This window comes from Haliotis asinina, chromosome 8, assembly GCF_037392515.1.
Source record: "Haliotis asinina isolate JCU_RB_2024 chromosome 8, JCU_Hal_asi_v2, whole genome shotgun sequence".
NCBI lineage: Eukaryota > Metazoa > Mollusca > Gastropoda > Lepetellida > Haliotidae > Haliotis > Haliotis asinina.
Genome location: NC_090287.1, coordinates 22,546,826 through 22,567,200, shown reverse-complemented (window position 1 = coordinate 22,567,200; position 20,375 = coordinate 22,546,826). Strand labels below are relative to the sequence as shown.

The following is a 20,375-nucleotide window of genomic DNA, read 5'->3' as shown; positions in this document are numbered from 1 at the left end:
TTTAACTTCCTTGTTGGTATAAACATGGCGTGCTGTACACACTGTGTGAAAGAGACGTTGATCGTGTGTTTTGTAGTTTGTTCTGTGCATTGCGGATATACCAGTAAGTATTAGTATGCCATATCTTAGTCTAATATTTATGATATGTTATTGCGATAAACACAAGGAGTGAAAACGCGTTTCGTAAATGGAAATCTCTCAACACAGTTGAAGGTCAATTAGGGTCCGACCTGAAAATTCACTGCCCAATATCACATTCTGCTGAAAACTACACTGGAGAATACTACAGGGTAGTCGGGGAAACTGTCGATGTACGTGCTCCACAATTAGAACGTGTGGTGACGTTTCATGCAAATTCATCGTGATCATAATATCCGAGAATCAAAGCAACAGCGATGAAAGCTAGAGCGTTATAGAAGCACCCAAACACCCAAAGAAGTACCCATCAAGAACCACAAAAAAGGAGCTTGTGAATGACTTTCCTGATTTCTTAATACCCCTCTCTCTCTCTCTCTCTCTCTCTCTCTCTCCTCTCTCTCTCTCTCTTCTCTCTCTCTCTCTCTCTCTCTCTCTCTCTCTCTCTCTCTCTCTCTCTCTCTCTCTCTCTCTCTCTCTCTCTCTCTCTCTCTCTCTGTGAAAGAAACCTCATCTAGATCCTGAGGCGCTCAAATTCAGCCGTCCAGTGTCAAATCTAACCAAACAGCAAGGGTGGATACGGCCGCATGCAGGGTGTGTGATCAAAGCAAACCCCCTCATCTAGATATATTGTACTGTGAAGCGTTTCAAGTCGGGAGTCATCTAAAAGAAATTATGTTTTGAAACAAAAATCTTTAATCCTCGCAATGACACGAGGGCCTGTGCCACATGCGACCAAACTGATGTCTGATTTTATGCTTTAACGAGTACCATATTCTCCTTTGATCTTGTGAAAGCCTGGCATACATATTTTGTTGCATCTTGTATCTTTATCGAGACCATGCTCATAACATAGTCAGGATCCTGCAAATAACGTTACCTTGAGCTTTTCAAGACTGAGGAAATGTTTTCATCACCCTCAATCGATATTGGTTTTTAATAACGCCTGCTGTATTTGTAAAGGTCTTTATATCATAGAAGCTATGTAACAAATATAGTTCCAACTCCTTTACAGCCACTCATGAAAAATACATCTACCTGAACAACAGCCGACTGAACTGGTGGGACGCCCGGGCCAACTGCCAGATCAATGGAGGCGACCTGTTTGTTCCAGTGACAGAACCTCAGCCTTCCCGTCAGTCCGGTACTCGAAACCGGAGTACATACTATTGGTTGGGGGCTATGAAGTATTCAACATGGATATGGACAGGTGATTGATACATCTGGTTAATCTCCCTCTGATTTGATGCCATAAATCACACAGACAACGACTTAGATGGTCTCCGGTATTGTCTTTATGACCTGACAATCGAATACTGGGGTCATTCATTGTAATTGAAAAACACGGAATTCTGGGAAACCACATAAAAATACTTGTTTATTTTCTAAGAGTATTTTCAATGATTATTGTTTGTGATATTGTAGAAGATGGCAGTCCTTTGTACAGAAACTCCAGGCCCAGTACCCTACCTGATGATATGGAAGCTAGCATCACCTTTCCTAACAACTCCGTCTACACATGTCACCGTCACTGTGGGAGGAATACTCATACACTGGGCTTGAGTGTAAGACTTATGTCAAAGATTACGTTAATGTTATTTTTGATTATTGTTATTTTAAAACTGGTTACAACTGTACTGATGGAAGTGTTGGTTTTAGATTTCATTTTCAGACTTTGTACTGGAGCACTGTAATGCTAACATCCAGCAAACATTTGAGGTATAATACATTCTGACACCTTACACTAATGTTTATTTTATCAGTAGCATTTGTTTAGCATCAATAGAGTTGGAAGATTTTTGACTCGGATATCCATATATACCATTGTAAACATTAGTGTCTTGTATTATTTCGATGCAAAGAAATATTATTTACCAATTTTTCGTGATATTAATTAAAGAGACCATGACGTAACAGTTTTAGAAGACAAACGATGCAATTCAGACATTTCACACTGTTGTTTGCATCCTGTTCACTTGTTGAATGCATAATTATTTGTAGAGAGACAGGTGCTTTTGTCTTGATGACGAGTATGACGTTTCAAGTAGCAACAGCGGGGATTGTGAGGGAGGGGAGCCATGTCCAGGAAACCCAGACGAGGTGTGCGGAGACGCCAACCGAATGTCGGTCTATAACCGCCGTGTGTATTTCGGACTTTAATGTATTCTTATTCAATAGTATGTTTAATTTCTTTATTAGTTTTAGGTATTTATGTCTCCTGTTTCGCATAACAGAAATACTATTTCATTTAATAGTCTGCAGCCTTTCAGAACTTGAAGAAACATGAATACATGACATATTTTATGGGTAACTTCTTTATCGCTTTTATTGAATGGAACAAATATATTATCTTTTAAATACTTCACAGACTTAGCATCCATACCGACAGAAATTGGACGATGTGGTTATGCTGTGAAAGATGACAACAGTTTAACCATATCACTCGATAACAACTGTCGTACAAATAGAAAATACGCATGTTATGAAGGTGAGTGATGTTTAACTTCTCTTAACATACATGACATAGTTAACATGACTGACACTATATCTCAGTGTATGGAAAAAGGGTCCTTTAATCTAAAATAGAACTATTTCATGTTTTAATATTGTTACTAGAGTGTAATTTCTGCAAATTGTAATTAAATATTATTGGGTCACAACCTGTAGTGTTTAAAGTGATAGTTATTATGGGTCACATTTAGTATCATAAATGTTCACTACTTTTCTTATTTTGGCAGCACACTTCAAGGGAGTGCTGTAGAGTTTCCCCCTTGATTAAATGTTTACTTCCTGGAGACTAATACTGTTCTAGAGAATTCTACGTTAGTGGCGATTGTCGTAAGTGCTCGAAAGTTCTTGCAACAATGACTGTATATGTAAAGGCCAGTTGCCGTGTTGTCGACATGGATACAGATTAACTGGAGTACATATCTGCCAATCTCCGTCAACGCTTGACCTATATACCCGCTGTGTCATTAACTGTTTCTCACTTTCGCAACAAGACTTCGGTGAGTTGACATTATATTTGTGACCCAATAGTTTAGAATTGACTCAGTTGTATTGTAAATGAAACCTGTCGTGTGAATCTTTTGTGTCTTGTCTTTGTTTTTGCTGAATACAAAAATATTGAAAATCTTAGATTTGTCAGTGTTATATTTTGCTGGTTCTGTAGGGATTTCTTTCACCTTTTGTCGTAACCGTAACAATATGTACTGCGAACAAATGCGATTGATAGGCGAAAATGTGTTCCTGCTGAACACAATAAACGAGTCTTATATTTGCTACATCATTAGGGAGGTTTATGTTTTGTTTGTTTGCAGTGTGTACAGCTCTTGCATGTGTATGTTATTTAACATATTACTAATACATCATTTAATCATGAACCAATGTTCAAGAAAATTTGGTTTAGATTCTGTATTTGATACAGTGATACATAAACGCAGTTACTAAAGTCATGGGACGATGTTTTTCTCGTATTTCAGTAAAATGACAATGCACGTGTATCCCGAGGTGTCATCCCTATAAGGGATGCTTGCCAGACTGCAAGACATGTTGCAAATAAGTTTTCTTTTCATGTTCGAACAAAGTACCGCCTGCAAAAACTGGTTCAAGCCACTGGAAGCACAGTCGACCGTCCTTGCAGTGGAATACCGCCTGTGACAACGTTGAGGCAAAATGTACAGACTGTCTATTATCACCTGCAAAATCGTTTCGCTAGAGCTACGGAGATTGCACGGACAGCCATTAGCAATCACCGATCAGCGCCGACACAGTGCGGAGGCGTTTGAGGCAGGGACACGTCAGACGTTGCAGGCCTTACTGGGGTCTGATCCTCACATTTGACATCGTTGTGCTCCAGCCACACATCATGGCGTCACCATGAACTGCCGGCCGACGGCAGAGTGAGAGTGTGGCGAAGACACGGGGAGCGTTTTGCAGATGATTGTGTCTTAGACAGAGACTCGTGGGGAGTTCCGAGCATAATGGTGTAGGGTGCTATTGCTTTCAATCACAAACTAGGCCCTATGGTACCGGTGTTCCGGAATATTGGTCCTGGTAGAGCAAATGGTCTAACATCTGCCCGCTACACTGATCAAGCCATGAGACCCTTCGTCGTGCCACATTTTGGTCATCATGGAATCGTTGTCTTCTAGCAGGACAACGCGCGTGCCCATACTGCCAGAGCAACTAGAGACTTTTCCGTCAACACGACATACAAACTTTTCAGTGGCTTGCCCTCAGTCCGGACATAAACAAGATAGAACACACGTGGGACGAGATTCAGAGGCGGTTCAATGATGTCTCACAAAGGCCGACAACTGCAGCTGAACTCTCTCAGGCGTATCACCGAGTCTGAGCGCAAATTCCAATGGCCTTCATCAACCGCCTCATCCACTCCATGTAAAGACGATACAGCGCTGTTGTCAACACTCAAGGAGGCCATCCTCGTCGTGAGCGGAAAAGTCCCCAAAATGCACCCAGGCCATAACCCTTTCGCATCCGAATCGGTCCACTTCCTGTACACAACACTGGGCGTGACCGCTTTCGACGTAGCCATCGCTAGATTTCGCAGACGACACAAGAAAAACAGATTTAGAGTTATCTCCCTTCCTTCGATTAGCATTCGCAAAATATCGTAACCGCTCTCCACGTAGCCATCGCTAGATTTTGCAGATGACACAAGAAAAACAGATTTAGAGTTAGCTCCCTTCCATAGATTTTGTGCATTCGCAAAATATCGTTACTTTCCGTGCATCATGCGTGATTCCTCACACCGTGTTTAAGAATCAGAACGGGTCGGCGAGTTTCTTAGTTGCTATTATTACTATTTGCGAAAGACCAGTTTCAAGTCTGTAGTTAAACCATTTTAGATTTCATTACCAGTTTTAAATATATATCTGTGATAAAGTAGTTAGTTTTACTGTCCTTTGTCGACAGATATGTCAAATCATTTACCCTATTTTCATGGCTATATGACTAATATTGCAGATGCGATGTAAAATTGTAACCACTCACTTACTTGTTAAATGATGCATAGCATACCGAAAAAAGGTCTTTCGCTTATTTATGATCTGGCGTTATTGGACAACCTTCTTAACAGTAGTTGCAGAAATTATCCAGAGTACTTTATTCATGGATATTAATTTCATGGTGCAAATTCATGGACGTATTGCAGCAAACGTTTCACCTTGACACTACGCTGATGTCACAGTAAGTTTAATGTAGTTTTCTAGTGACATCATTATGATGTTTTAGGTACGGCAACCGGATGGTCTTGCTACCCCTGTCGCGGGAAAGTGTGTGTTTCTTGTTGGAAACGGACATGGGCGGGGGCTAATGATCGGTGCAAGTTGGTGAAACTTAACAGTTCCAGTGTGGAGGATCTCAAGGGCGTCATGTCTCGTGATACTAAGTATTGGATCGGTCTTGTGTACACGTCAAACAGAAAGTGGATCACGGGTGGGTATACCATTTGGTAGATATCGGTTGTTACAGATTCTTCAAGTTGTTATGTGTTGTTGTATCTAAACGTGTCTGTAATTTATCAATAATATAGGACAATGGGAAATTATATATGGCTGACGATGTCAACCTCAGACTCTGTATCAGCTACATGCACAGCGATGCTGCTGGCTGAAAACGACCATGTAAAGGAAGATACAATGACAAAGTCAGATAATATGGCGTTAACATTACTTGCAACCTTACATTCTTTGTTTAATGCTCATTAATGATCAGAAGGGCGAAAGATGAAAATTGAAGAAATGCATTAATTTTTGGTAGTAGAGAGCCTCTAAATACTGCAGTGTAAAACATTAATTTCAAACAGCACAAGGTGGTGTTCGATGGTTATCATCGGAACATTTGATAAAGAATCTGGTTTCTCTCTTAACAGTGAATTGTAATTTGTGCCATGTCAGTTGAGAGGCTATGTGTGTACTCTCATTCTAAACTGGATTGGCAATCGCTCGTTAGAAGAATAGACAATCAGTTGCATATACATTTAAGTCAGATATGTTTCTCTGCTATACTACGTCACCATATGATCAAATTATGAGATGAAACTATCAGGATCTCTAAGAAGCCCTTTATAGGCTGTTCTGTCTGAAATATTGTATCAGACGCGAACAGTACACTGCACTTTGCAAAGTTGATGATGTAAAAGTCTGCATTCCTGTGTTTTCCAAAAGAGACTGGTAAATCGAGAACTCGATGCTGAGGCATTTAATTATTATAATAAGGTTCCATAGTATCAGAGTAAACGATACTAATATCTTGAGATATAAGCATGCATCAGTTAAATATCCGTCATCGATGTTATAACGGGCACAGATGCAAGTTTGGTGTCATGAACTATACGTTATGTTGAGATTTGTTGTTTCCATTTCTAGGACATGAAGTAAGTGCATATGATGAGGGCACTTCATCAGAACCCCACTGTCTTGCAATGTCTTTTATGACATGGTACGCACCACAACTGTCATGGAAGTCATGCTCTGTTCAATACGCGTCCATATGTGAAGTTGGTGAGTATGCGTTATCAAACAAGATATTCTACACATGACAAACACGATGTATAGCACATTTTAAGTAACAAAGAGTTATTCAGGAAAGGTAAATGAACCATTCATAAGTTTAGGCTAGAAATACGTACAGCAGGCAAAAATCAAGTGAAGTCGTCAGTGTTCAAACATTGTTGTCAAAGTGTTCTTTCTGCAATACTTGTAATGACATGTATTTCATTGCTGCGTACAGCTTAGTAATTGTCCTTCTGACCGGGCTCTTTTGGAAGATGTCTAATTTATAAACCATTGATGCAAATTACTACAGTCGTTGTGTGGACAACACTGTATTATATGTTTCAATGTCTATGTACAAACTCCCAGTGCCCTGGCAGCACGTTTTATATACCTATACACGACATAAAACGGCCTCCATATTTCCGCCTCAGCACGACAGAAATTACACACTACAGTTTTCATCTATTTTGCCTGTCCAGTCAACTTCATTTCGTCATCTGCACACCCGTAAAGGTCCGGGGTAGAATTAGCCTTCAGCAATCTATGCTTGCCATAAAAGGCAACTATGCTTGTCGTAGGAGGCGACTAACGGGATCGGGTGGCCTTTTTTGCTGATTTGGTTGACACATGTTATCGGTTCCCATTTGCGCAGACCGATGGTCATGCTGTTGATCACTGGACTGTCTGGTTCAGAAATCGATTATTTACAGACCACTGCCATATAGCTGAAATATTGTTGAGTGCGGCGTAAAACTGAACTCACTCACTCGTCATCAGCACACGGCAATTATCACGAAATATCAGTATGCATCTTTCAACCTTGCCAACTGTCACCAATAATGTTTGTAATCATGATAGATAGCAACTTTTTCTGTGATGCATGAGAGTATATAGTAGATGAAAATGTGTTTGGTTAGTCATGAACATCTTGCCTCGTAATATTTATCAACTACCTTTCTAAACTGCTAGATGTAGCAATTCATAGGGACACTTTCTAGTCAAAAAGACAGTATATCATTTCACCATTGGTGACTGATCTCTCATCAATCTAGTTAGGCCCAAAACGTCAACAACAACAACAACAACAACTGCAACAGTTACAACAACCATGACACCACAACCATCACCAGCTACAGCAACAACGGCATCTGAAACACCAACACATCAACCAACAGGAAATGTTCCTACCTTTACCGATAAATCTGAAGTAGGTAGGAGTGAACCAGTCATAGCTTCAAATGGAACACAGACGGGTAAGTGTTAGTACCTTTATATGATGGTAGAAGTCGGCTAAATGTGGTTTTAGTTGATACATTTCATATTGCCGTTGTACTAGAGAGAGTTTAGTTTTACGCTGCACTCTGCAATGATCCAGCTGTATGGCGACGCTCGGTAAATAATGAGGCTGGGCCAGCGATCAACAGCATGAGCATCAATCTGCACAATTGTGAACCGACGACATGTGTCAAAAAATCAGTGAGCATGACCACCCGATCCCGTTAGTCGCCTTTTCTGGCAAGCAATGGATGCTGCAGGTCTATTCTACCCCTGACTTTCACGAATCCGTTGCCAAGGAAGTGCTCACACTTACATATGATTGCTGTAATAGCCATGGACGCCGCAAGCCGCTGTGGAAAGAGTTGCGTCCCTTTAGACATGGCGGAGATCTGCATCAATTTGGGCTTTCCGCTTTAAAGCAGGGATACGCCGTGATATGATAGGAATACTGTTCAGTGCAGCCTTAAACGCAACTCACTCACTATAACAAAACAAGTGATCAAGCAATTTACAAATACACGTACCACATTGTGCAATAGCAATAATAGGAAACGCCATTAATGTTGAGCACCATTCTTCCATTTTTCAGGTGTGTCCATAGGTCTAGGATGCGTCGTGCTTATACTCATCGTCATCATTCTTATACTTCTGTTGATGAGGTGAGATACGTGGAATACATTCAGTTGCTATGATACATGTATTTACCACGCAAAGTGTCTGTTAGGTATAATGCATATGTTGTTCTATAATATTCTTCGGAACTGTTGTCATAGCTTTTGTTGTTTCATTGGAGGAGATATTAGAAACATAATGTGACGTCCGTCTAACTACGGATGATGGTTTTAAATTTCAGACAGTAAAAAGATCTTTTAAATTTCCCCGCTAGTGAAAACACCATATATTTGCTCGTAGAACCAATCTCACTCACAATCTCAGCATCCCGTATGGTCTGGCTAGTCCTTCAATTGAATTTATTTCAGTTTAATTCAGCATTCTACTATTCTTTGGATGGACGCTCACATGCATTAATCAAGCACCAAAAACTGCTCAAGTCGTATTATCATGTGTACAGTATGCTATCTTTTGTGTGTTTCAGACAAAATAAACTCTGTTTTAAGAGGAAAAGCAATGAGCAGTCCGTGCACTTCAACACAGCCACACAAAATACCACATCTGATCTGGAGGTACCTGCACAAACAACTACAGCTGCATACACTGACATCGAAATAGCATATATGTCTGACGTCAAGCCAATGTCTTCCGCAGTCCCCATGGCAGCCGTTCGACCCAGAATTCAAAACTACGACAATACATTTCACTCAGATGGGGATGAGAATAATTACAGTGTCCTGTCACAGCCTGGAAAACATCAGGCTCCAGTGACACATGGGAAACCGATCAACAACCTCCCAGAGCATGACAAAGGGGACTACGACACAGCACAGGCGTGGGGCCAAGGGGCTGGGTCTACTGGGCTGAACAACTCGGAACCCTCTGCTGTGACGAGAGCTCCAAGGATATCCCAGGACGACAACGACGTGGTCGGACAACACGATCCTGGAGGAACTGCTGAGATGTATGACCATTTTAGAGATGGCGAGCGGCAGGGAAAGACTCCAAGAGAAGTGGATGACTCGTACAGTCACATTGGAAGGACCAACAAGGGATTTGATAAGAACGCTTATGACGTTGCCAGTACGAGGCAGACGGAGGACAGACGTGACGACACCTACAACCACACCGACTCTGTTAAAGGCAATCCAGGAGATAACAATGACTACTACAACACGAAGTGTCTTTTCAGAGACAACAACGAGAGTCTTGGTCGACAACATGACATACAGGACAACGGCGCTGTTTATACTCTTGCAAAGAGGGTTTCCGATGCATAATTGTAATATTACAGTTATTCACAATTCCTTAGTTTCATAATGATTTTTTAAATTTTTATGCTGAGTCAGCATTTACCCATCAATAACAAACTTTCTGTTCCTACTATATGATCCCATGGTCATTGTATGTAGTACTTTATTTTATTAGCAATTTTAAATTGGGACCGTATTTTAACAAGGTCGAAAATGTTTTGTTTATATACATTTTAGTAGTTGTTTTGGTTACGTGATGTCATTAACCACCAGACCTAGCGCTATACTGAGAGAAGCTGGTCTTACACTGGCAGATGACTCTTTGAAATCTGATATATATATCAAACTTGTGTGGCAGTCGGTAGGAATATCTCATGGATTAATTGCCGAAATGTATCGTGTGAGCAACAATACTTCCGCCATCTTATAATACTCCTATGTCACGTTTACTTTTGTATTTTGTTCACTATCATATTGTTAATAAATTTTTGCCATTAGTATATCACTCTCTTAGTATTCACTTATTCACAGCGTCATTTAATTTCACACACACACACATACAGACGCACACACATTTATATGTATGTGTATTACTGCTTTGCTCGAGTAAGTACTGTCACAGAGTGGCTCTGTGTCTGTGTGTGCGCGCGCGTGCGCGTGCGCGTGCGCGTGTGGGTATCGGAGGAGTTGGGGTGCCCAATGACAGGTCAACTGGGCCTTGATGTGTTAACATATTATTTGTGTGCAGAGCTACAAGGGGACTGACTATGGTGTAAAATGATGTAAAGTTTCACCTTTAGGTTTGTTCCACATGTTTCATACCCATCCTGTTTTGTATTTTGTTGATGTATCAAAATGAACGAGATATCAAGTGAATGTTTATTCCTATATAAATATGCATTTTATGCACGGATGCTAAATAAAAGAGATGTCACCATGAAATACATATTAATGTCATTATTTCTTCCTACATTTTTTGTTGAAGACCCGGGTTCGAATCCCCACATACAGACTCGTGCCGGTTACATTGGGCCACTTAACGTTATTTTCATAGACCTATTTATGTTAACTTATGTTAATTTAGTGTAGCATAAATAAAGAAACAGTTTATATTACATTAGCCCCATATATAGAGATCCAGATGAGGCGCGTATCTGCGTATTTTACTCAATAAAAATAACATTTACTCCGTTATTTACAAATACAGGAGTACAAACAACTCATAAGATTCACCTAAAACCCAATAGCTCTAGAATACCTTGCGTACTTTAAAAAACTGGCTTGCGTATGATAGTTTTTTGTGGCGTCCAAACTCAAGAACAACGTTAGCAAATGTTAAGTGGTGATTATGCATACATATACTGTTATGGCCGTAGTCACTCTCCGGAGTTTACTGTAGTAGCCACGTGACTTCCATGCTGAGTGTTTGAAAATGGCTTCCGACTATTTGGCAATACGAGAATTACTGAAAACTTAGACCTATTGAGAAGCATTTGTATTTATGTATTTTAATAGTGTTAATTACCCAATAAGGATAAGAAACTCTGTGTAAAAGTGCTCAATTCTTTAAACTAGTGGGAGCACACAAAACAAACGCTAGTTACTCCTCAAAATATGCAATTACTCATACATAAACAGACATTGGAGTAAATACCATTTGCTTGAAAAAGTATCTGGAGTCCTGCTGTCACATAGCTTTTCTTTAATGCATTGAATGGACGCCTCCCTACCTTCCCAGTTTTAGCCAAACCATTTTAATAGCTTTTTAATAGCTGACTGTATGTTTTAGTTGGCCCATTCACCAGTACCTTAAGGCTTCGTATTTGACTACCTTATTTCGTCCAAATAAAAATATCCCGACACAGGATATGACAGACAGAGAGGTGCACACTTGTCTGATTTCATCTTTCAGCAAACACACCTTATCTAGCAATGTGATTTCACGACACTTGTTCTGAGCAAACACACCTTATCTAGCAATGTGATTTCACGACACTTGTTCTGAGCAAACAAACCTTATTTAGCAATGTGATTTCACGACACTTGTTCTGAGCAACATTTGTTCCTGGTTGAATCATGTAAATGTGAATCAAGGCAGGAAAATATCACTACAATATTCGCCCTGGCCTTATTCTCATACACACCCACAGTCCGGTCTTAATACCAGTCAACTCATACTGGACACTTTGCCAAACACAACTGTATAGAGATTCTACATTAATTAAAGCAAATTCATTTATGTTTTTTGAGCTTCAGTTCCACCTACGCACCTACCCAGCTTGGAAAACGGTCGATTGTCAACTCTTTCCTCAGACTAGGAATGGATTATATATTAATCACACGTGCTTTGGTATATCACCACACTATATATTAAACAAAAACTTTGATATCCGTCCCTATAATTAATGAAAGCTGGGTGGTTTTGGGGTCCTGACCGAATCAAGTGTCTCCTGGATGTTTTATCTGTTGTAAATAGATGAGAGAGAATATATTTATTCCGCTTCCGGCAATATTCTAGCAACATGATGACTGCGGACAACATAAGTAGACTTCACCTTGTGGGGGACTGAACCCGAACCTTCGCCATGAGCCTTCGTCAACGCCAATATAGAGGCTTTCTCGTCGTCACTGTATTGCAAATTAGGAACAATACCTACAGTATTTGGACATATACCCCACAAATAATTTGACTTTATTGATATCAGTTATTGTTCGGGTGTGTTAAGGAACCACTAAATATGTATACAATATCCCAAAAAGAAACGCATTGGCAATGTGCATTTTTAAAAACTCTGTTAGTTTCCTGTTGTGTTCAAACAATCGTCAAAATATATAACAAACGTGTTGATAACATGATTTTAGACAGCTGCACAATTCAGAAATCGATTTAACCTGAAAATGTTGATTTTGATGAGATTTCTTTCAGGACATCAAAATGCATCGCCACAAAGCAACAGAAGACACTTTTCACTTGAAATTGTGCGGCAACGGGCATGTACTATCTGAATAAAAAAATCAAGATTACTTTCAGAAATTGGCATTTGTTTTGAAGGAGTTTCAAGGTCAAATAATTACGCCACGTCTTGACCTTGCGACACGGAACATCGTCATTGACAAAAATGCACGCTGATGATTACCAATCTTTAGTTGCCAGGCGTCTAAATGTTAGTCAGTGCAAGATAGCACGACTTGCAGCTCTTTGCAACCAACCTAGGTATAACACATGACCGTCCCGTACATGTATAGACCTCGAGATCGGTACATCCGCGTACTACAATTGTGTGATCGTACTCCCACGAGTGAGAGCACAGCAGCCAGGGTGCATGGACTTTGGAGGATATCCGGTCAAGCCGTGCGGGACAGGTTGAAAGAGATTGGTCAGAGAGGCAGGAAACCCGATCTCGGGGCCGGGCAACGTGCATTCACCATCGCGCTCAGTGTCACCGTTATCTAAAAGTATCCATATGGTTGTAAAGACAATACCTTTTTCTAAACTGGGGTAAAATTACATGAACTACAGTCTAATTCTGGACGAGTTATACATGTTTGAAAATACAACATTTTCGCAACAGATTTCTGGTTTATGCTCAGTCTAAGTAAACTTATCCTCAGTACTTTTCGTTACACTCCACCACTCAGTCTAACAAAACCTTATGGAGGTCGCGTCAGGCAACCTTTGAGATTGACCAATCAGAACACAGCTTACCAAATCCAAAAGTGGACATTCGCACATAGTATATGTTTTACCGACAGTTACACTTCCCTGTGGATGACAGACTTCGTTATTCATTCAATCCGTTTACCCAGTGGATGTTAGACATGTTGTTTATATGGTTGTTGGTCTACTGTGGTGCTGTCTTGTGTCAGGGCAGAGGTAAGTTGCACATTCAAAGCAACGGTACCTATGATAAGTCTGGTGATAAGAAGATCTTTGTCTTATAGCTGGAATATTGCTGAGTGCGGCGGTCTAAACTCACTCACTGTTTTATTACTCTGTTGCTAGGAAAACACGTGTTATTGTCTTTTGACAATAGTGTATACATGTACAGGCATTTGTGACAATATTGTTATAACAATATTATATACAGGCACGAATACACTAAATCAAAAATTATTGTATTACTTTGTTGCTATGAAAACACGTGTTATTGTCTTTTGACAATAGTGTATACATGTACAGGCATTTGTGACAATATTGTTATAACAATATTATATACAGGCACGAATACACTAAATCAAAAATTATTGTATTACTTTGTTGCTATGAAAACACGTGCTATTGTCTTGTGACAATAGTGTGTACAGGAACTTGTATATCGTTATCGTTTTTATCGATATCGTTATAACAACTTTGTTACGGTTAAAAAATTGCGCTGAGAAAAGGTGTGAGAAATCCCCTCAGAACCTGCAAAGATATAACACTGACAAGTTTGATATTTTCAATGATACATCATATTGAGCAGACAAAAGCAAAATGTACAGATTCACAAAGATACGTTGAGTCAGTTCTAAAGTATTGAGTCACAAATGTAATGTCAACTCGCCGAAGTCTTGATGTGAGAGTGAGAAACAGTGAGAACAGAATGTAACACACCGAGCGGTCAGGCAGCGGCTATGTAGGTCAAGCATTGACGGAGACTGGCAGGTTAATTTACTCCAGTTAATCTGTCTATACTCCTGTCGACAACATGGCAACTAGATTTTATACAACATTTTCTGAAATTTCGAGCACATACGATCATCAACGTAGAATCTTCTCGACCAGCCTCCCGGAAGTAAAAAGTTAATCCAAACACAAAGTCAAGGGGAGGTAACTCTAAAGCACTTCCTTACGAAAAGTACGGAACATGCGATGTCCGTTTATCTCCAGGGTATGTAAAAGATCATTTTATGCTTTGTTTGCTTGTTTGTTCTTGTGCGCTATAAGCTGTATGATGGCTGTATATAAAAATCTTGCCTAAACCGGACCGTCCGGTGATTGACATCATGAGCATCCATCTACGAAAGTGGAATACAATGGTACAAAGCCAGTCTGACCACTTTATCCCTTTAGTCTCCTTCTAAGACAAGCAATGTTGCTGAAGGTCCATTCTGACCCAGGCCGACAAGGGTGTAGTAACTTCAGCAGCTGAACCAGGAAACAAACGGATGCTAACTATTGGCAGTTAATCGGAATAAACACATATGTGATACTTTTGCCAATTAACATTGGCTCACGAAAAACCAACACAAAGGTTTCAGGGCAAATTTAACTAAGTTATGATCTTATTTCTAACGTCACTCTGAATTTCATTTCCTTGCTTCTGCATTTTAGATGTCACCATACACGCATTGATCTACATATGGTTACGTCGATGAGCTGGCTACATGGCGACATGTGTGGCCATTATACATTACCACATGTTTCCGTCTTTTCAGTTCTGATACCATTAAGGACTTCTTGTCAATTTTATGTCCGATCAAAATCATTGCAATAAATGAAAACAGCGAGAACATTTTTCCGAAAGTTACCTGTTACTACACTGCTTGTAATTGGTTGGTTGGTTGGCTGGCTGGCTGGTTGATATGTTGCTTTAAGCCACACCTAGCAACATTCAAGTTACGTGGCTGCAGTCTGTAAATAATGAGGTCTGACCAGACTAGCGTGTGATCAACAGCATGAGCATTGATCTACGCAGCTGGGATACGATGACATGTGTCAAGCAAGACAGCGAGCTTGACCACCCGCTCCGATTAACCACAGAGGTATAACATCGGGTAGTGTCACTGTTCCTAGTATATGTCACAGGGGGCAAAACTGCCGAGGCGATGATATTCTGATATACGGTGAAAATTAAGGATCACTTAGTAATGTGGCAGATAATGAGGCCAGTATATTAATATATTTGTAACAAGTAATATGAGTGAGTCTTTGTGATTTTTTATTAAAGGTCACATGAAACGTAAAATACAACTTTGCAGATTCTGGTACCTTTAGGTATGCACTTACCGAAACAAATAATAAAAAATGCCAATTCAACCTATAAAGTTGAAAAAAACGCGATGAAAAAAAAGCCCGCGAAATCGGAGTTCAAACGTTTCACTAAACTCCCCCCAGCGCTGGGGGAAAAACTGGTTTCAACAGATGTGCTGCGCTGCGTCCATAACGCATGCGCAGTGAATAGGTTCACGGAGCTTGAAACAGTATGCATGCCCAGCATCTGAGGTCGTGAGCAGTAGTCTAATCTTGGTTGTGTACACAAACAAGTAAATAATCTACTCGTTACGTAAAAAAAACTTGTTGATTGTGGTAAGCAGTCTCTGTCACAGAGAAAGCTCATTGTCTAGTTTATTCACACCTATATGTCTGCCTGCCTGTCTGCTAATGACAACATGCAGTACACAGCTTCAATCATTGACCACGTGCAATTTGAGCTTAACACCTATCAGACTATACGACATAAAGAAAATGAGTTCATTTATGACTCGTGCACCCGAGCCCCGTCTCTGCCACATTATGTAACTAGGCACGCGTGATACACATGACATGATTTTATGTCTGTGAGTTGCAAACAAACTGCATTCACTTTTTTCGGATGACTGGATCTGACGGAAACTGGTGCAAACTCTTGTCAGTTTCAAGTCCTCCTTTGTACTTGGACGAATGACAGATTCCAGCCACGCAGTAGTTTACCATCTTTACTGACATGATTTTTTATTGGATCGAGCGGAAATTCAGAGAACATGTATTTTCAAAATCCAGCATCTCTATATACATTCTTCATGGATAACAACTTCTTTTAGTGTGTATGATTTTGTTTGACAACAGTATATGAATCCATACTGAAACGACGCATCAAGTACACAAAAAGAAGTTGTTATCCATAAAGAATCTTACTTTCATGTGACTCGCCATACTTCTAAAATGCCCATCAAACAGATCACCTTTCTGTACACACAATGAACCCTCAGCATATCAGCAAATGAAACAGCCAATCAGAGGCCGTCGTTACACTTGAGTGCACATCCACAAGCTATGACTGGGTTCGGTCTCCCGTGGGCTTCGTTTCGGGGGAAGTAAGCCCAAGTACAAAATATTGCACTTTTGAATCGCGATTGTACGCTTATAATTTTGTTTATTTGTTTTTTTAAAAGAAGCGGTGTATGTTATACGTCATGAATAAGTGATAAATGTGTTTTAATTATGTTTGATTTTTTGGTTGCATGTGACCTTTAAGCATTGACACAACAATGTTGGGTTTTTTGGCCTGTAGATGATATCGAAATTCTATTTCATGAATGTCCAGAAATAACAGAGTGTATTTTTACAATATAGAGTACACCGCTTGTTGAGTACTAGCTTTTGTTAACAAACACTTTACCTTTAACACTCACGTAGAACTTCACACGCACTGATGAGAATGTTTGCATAACAACAAAATTTTGTCGCTTTTCCGAAGAGAAGTTAAAGAAGTGTAAGTGTCCTATGGAGGAGCTGAATAAAATTCAGAAACAGAACCACATAATCTGGGATGGAATTAAATACATTTTAACTTAGCAATAGTATAAACGTTAAGAGTTACTTTCTGTGATGTTTTGTTTGAGTGGCATTTTAGAAGTTGAGGTGTGCAGATAGGACAAATTGTTATGGACAACAACTTCTTTATTGCGTGATTGCGGCGTTTCGATACAGATTCTTGTCCTGCTTGACAACGGTACAAGAATCTGTATCGTAACGTCGCAATCACGCAATAGAGAAGTTGTTATCCATAACAAATGTGTCCTATTTCTGTGATGTTATCGGCATTTTCAACATATAATTTTGATTTTAAACATCACAAAATACATAAAAATGCATGCTACACAATTGCTGTGGGTATGTTAGACGTCTTATGAATTTACATTTACTAATGGGGTGGGGGTTATTTTAAACCTGGTACAACGAACTAGTTTAAGAACTAGCTTCACAGTTGTTTTCTCTATGTACATTGGAAACCATGTCGACAGACAGCTAAGAGTGGTTATTCCCTGACGTTGACGATATCTATGTGGCTAGTGTTCACCCTTGCTATCTGTACATTCAACTCTTTAGCCCATACCTCAGCTGTGTATCCTGGTGGGAGATATTTGAGTTTGCCGGTGTTGGAAGGCGGAAGCCTGCAAAATGTGACCAGGACATTGCTATTTTGGAACATTTACCGCTGTTGCTGCTTGGTGAATTATGATTGATTTAAAGGTCGTTGCACTGATATTATAGATTATACTGTTCCTCTAACTGAAATAAAAATATATTTTGTACTTCCGCTCCAGTGTAACGCCATTTTATTTACTTTTATCTATATTAGTTGTTTAACTGTATAATTTATTACTCGCCCGTTGAAGATACTGCAGTGTAATATTTTCACTTCAATATTACACTAGTGTAATACCGCTTGACGGTTCAATGTTGTGACGTCACAATGCTAATGTTGATGTCGCGATTTTACTAGACCTTGCTTGACTTGAAAGCTGAGAGTCCTCACACTGTAGACAGTTTCGCTGCAGTTTCTGTCAATTTATGTTGGCGAGTAATAAACAGAATACTAAACTCGCTTCCGTGAAATACCATTTTCATTAAACTCGTTAAAGATTTAGTATCAAACTCGCTTTCGCTCGTCTGATACCAAATCATTAACTCGTTTAATAAAAATGGTATTACAAGGAAGGTCATTTAGTATCCTCTATACATTGGCTAATTGGTAATTCATTAGGGTTGCGCAATATAACCGCTTTACCGGTATGTACCTGTTCAGATATGAATACGATACGTATTGCGATGTGCTGATCGAAAACCGATAACTTCATCACACTCAGAAATCTACGGATAGTTGCGTTTTTCACAAAAGAAATAAGTTATGTGGGGTTTAAAGCTGTGTTCTTATTTTTTCCAAGTGTTGGGATCTGAATGTTTTGAATATTTACTCATTAATGACCAGGATCTCTGATATATTCTGACCACGTCAAGTTGCTGGCTGAAATCTTAGGGCTTTTCTTGAGAGTGGAGAAAGTAGTTCAAAATAGCAACCACTGTGTTCATGTTACATTGTTCTTTTCCTTGTTTCATTTGTACCAAATATTATTTACATTTTAATTTGTCACAGTTAAAGGGTTATTTTGAAGCTTAATCAAGCGTAGAAATTTTGTTGTCTTTAAGCTTTAGAAATTAAGCATTGATTATAAGTATTATATTTTAGTTGGAAAAACGGGTTGCTATGTATTGCAATACATATTGAAATACATGCTTTCTCATCGCAATATATCCAAAAATGAACATGTTCTGCAATACCCACCCCTAGTACTATTACATTACTATTTCATACGCCTGAGACTGATACATGTATAAAACCGTATTTATTTCAATGTTGGTATTTCTGAAGCAGACCAATGGAATCATTTCCTGTGGACTGATTGCTCCCTGATGGCGATATATAAACTGATGAGCAAACGAAAGGACACAGGTTGTGTTTCTTCCAATAAGATATAAATAATGAGGCCTTTTGGTGCAATGGAAAATGTATGTTGAAACACACTGCAACACTCGTGTTTTATCAGCAAAATGACATTGTAACCGTAAAGAGTGACTTTGTGACGACCACTTCAGACTGTACGTACGATGCTGGAAGGTCAAGGCCATTCCACACAGCGGTCTGTAAGCCCATTGCCAACAGCACGAAGTCTTCTTGTCACTATGAATCGGCTCACGCGACGACACAATGTGGCAGATGACGACGTCACCGTCAGCATCCGATTGTGTAGGTGAATAACCCGCGGATAGCGACCTTCATCTGGGTCGTCCAGTTCTGGGTCGATCACATGTCTGGCCTGTCATATTGACACGGGTAAACAGCGGAACTATCGTGGCGCCGACGTCAGTATTGAAATTTTCTCTTGAGATTTTTGTCAAGTGATTGTTCAGTCTTCACGACAAACATGTTCTATAAGTTCTGAACAAAAATTGCTCATTAATCATAAATTTTGCAAAACTTCGTGCAACTTCAGATATTTTTGGTTGCATCTTGACAAAAGAGACACGATGGTTGCGTTCTCTACAATCGATGTTCTTCAATAATTTTCCTAGTTAGAGTGAGTGAGTGAGTTTAGCTTTACGCCGCACTCAGCAATATTCCAGCTATATGGCGGCGGTCTGTAAATAATCCAGTCTGGACCAGACAATCCAGTGATCAACAACGTGAGCATCGATCTGCGCAATTGGGAACCGATGACATGCATCAACCAAGTCAGCGAGCCTGACCACCCGATCCCGTTAGTCGCCTCTTACGACAAGCTTAGTCGCCTTTTATGGCAAGCATGGGTTGCTGAAGGCCTATTCTACCCCGGGACCTTCACGGGTGTCCTAGTTAGAACGCAGTAGGATTAGGATTGTAGCGACAATTAAACCTGTGTACTTTCTTTTGCTCGTCAGATAGATAGACAGACAGACAGACAGACAGATAGATAGATAGATAGATAAAAGACAAAAGTGTGAAGATCCTTAGCACAGATATGATTTCTTCAATTCTGACGGTTTCACATTTTCACATCATGGGAATAACGTTAG

At 39.8% G+C, this 20,375-nt stretch overlaps 1 protein-coding gene across 1 annotated transcript; it reads left to right on the top strand.

The window, feature by feature from the left end:
* Position 1: 1 nt before the first annotated feature.
* LOC137294712 (uncharacterized) lies at positions 2-10,741 on the top strand. Its single transcript, XM_067825790.1, has 10 exons — positions 2-103; positions 1,151-1,345; positions 1,561-1,700; positions 2,137-2,275; positions 2,504-2,623; positions 5,392-5,595; positions 6,528-6,662; positions 7,709-7,909; positions 8,524-8,593; positions 9,031-10,741. The coding sequence occupies exons 1-10, from the start codon at positions 25-27 to the stop codon at positions 9,824-9,826; spliced, it is 2,079 nt and encodes a 692-aa protein (XP_067681891.1). The 5' UTR covers positions 2-24; the 3' UTR covers positions 9,827-10,741.
* The last annotated feature ends 9,634 nt before the right edge of the window (positions 10,742-20,375 follow it).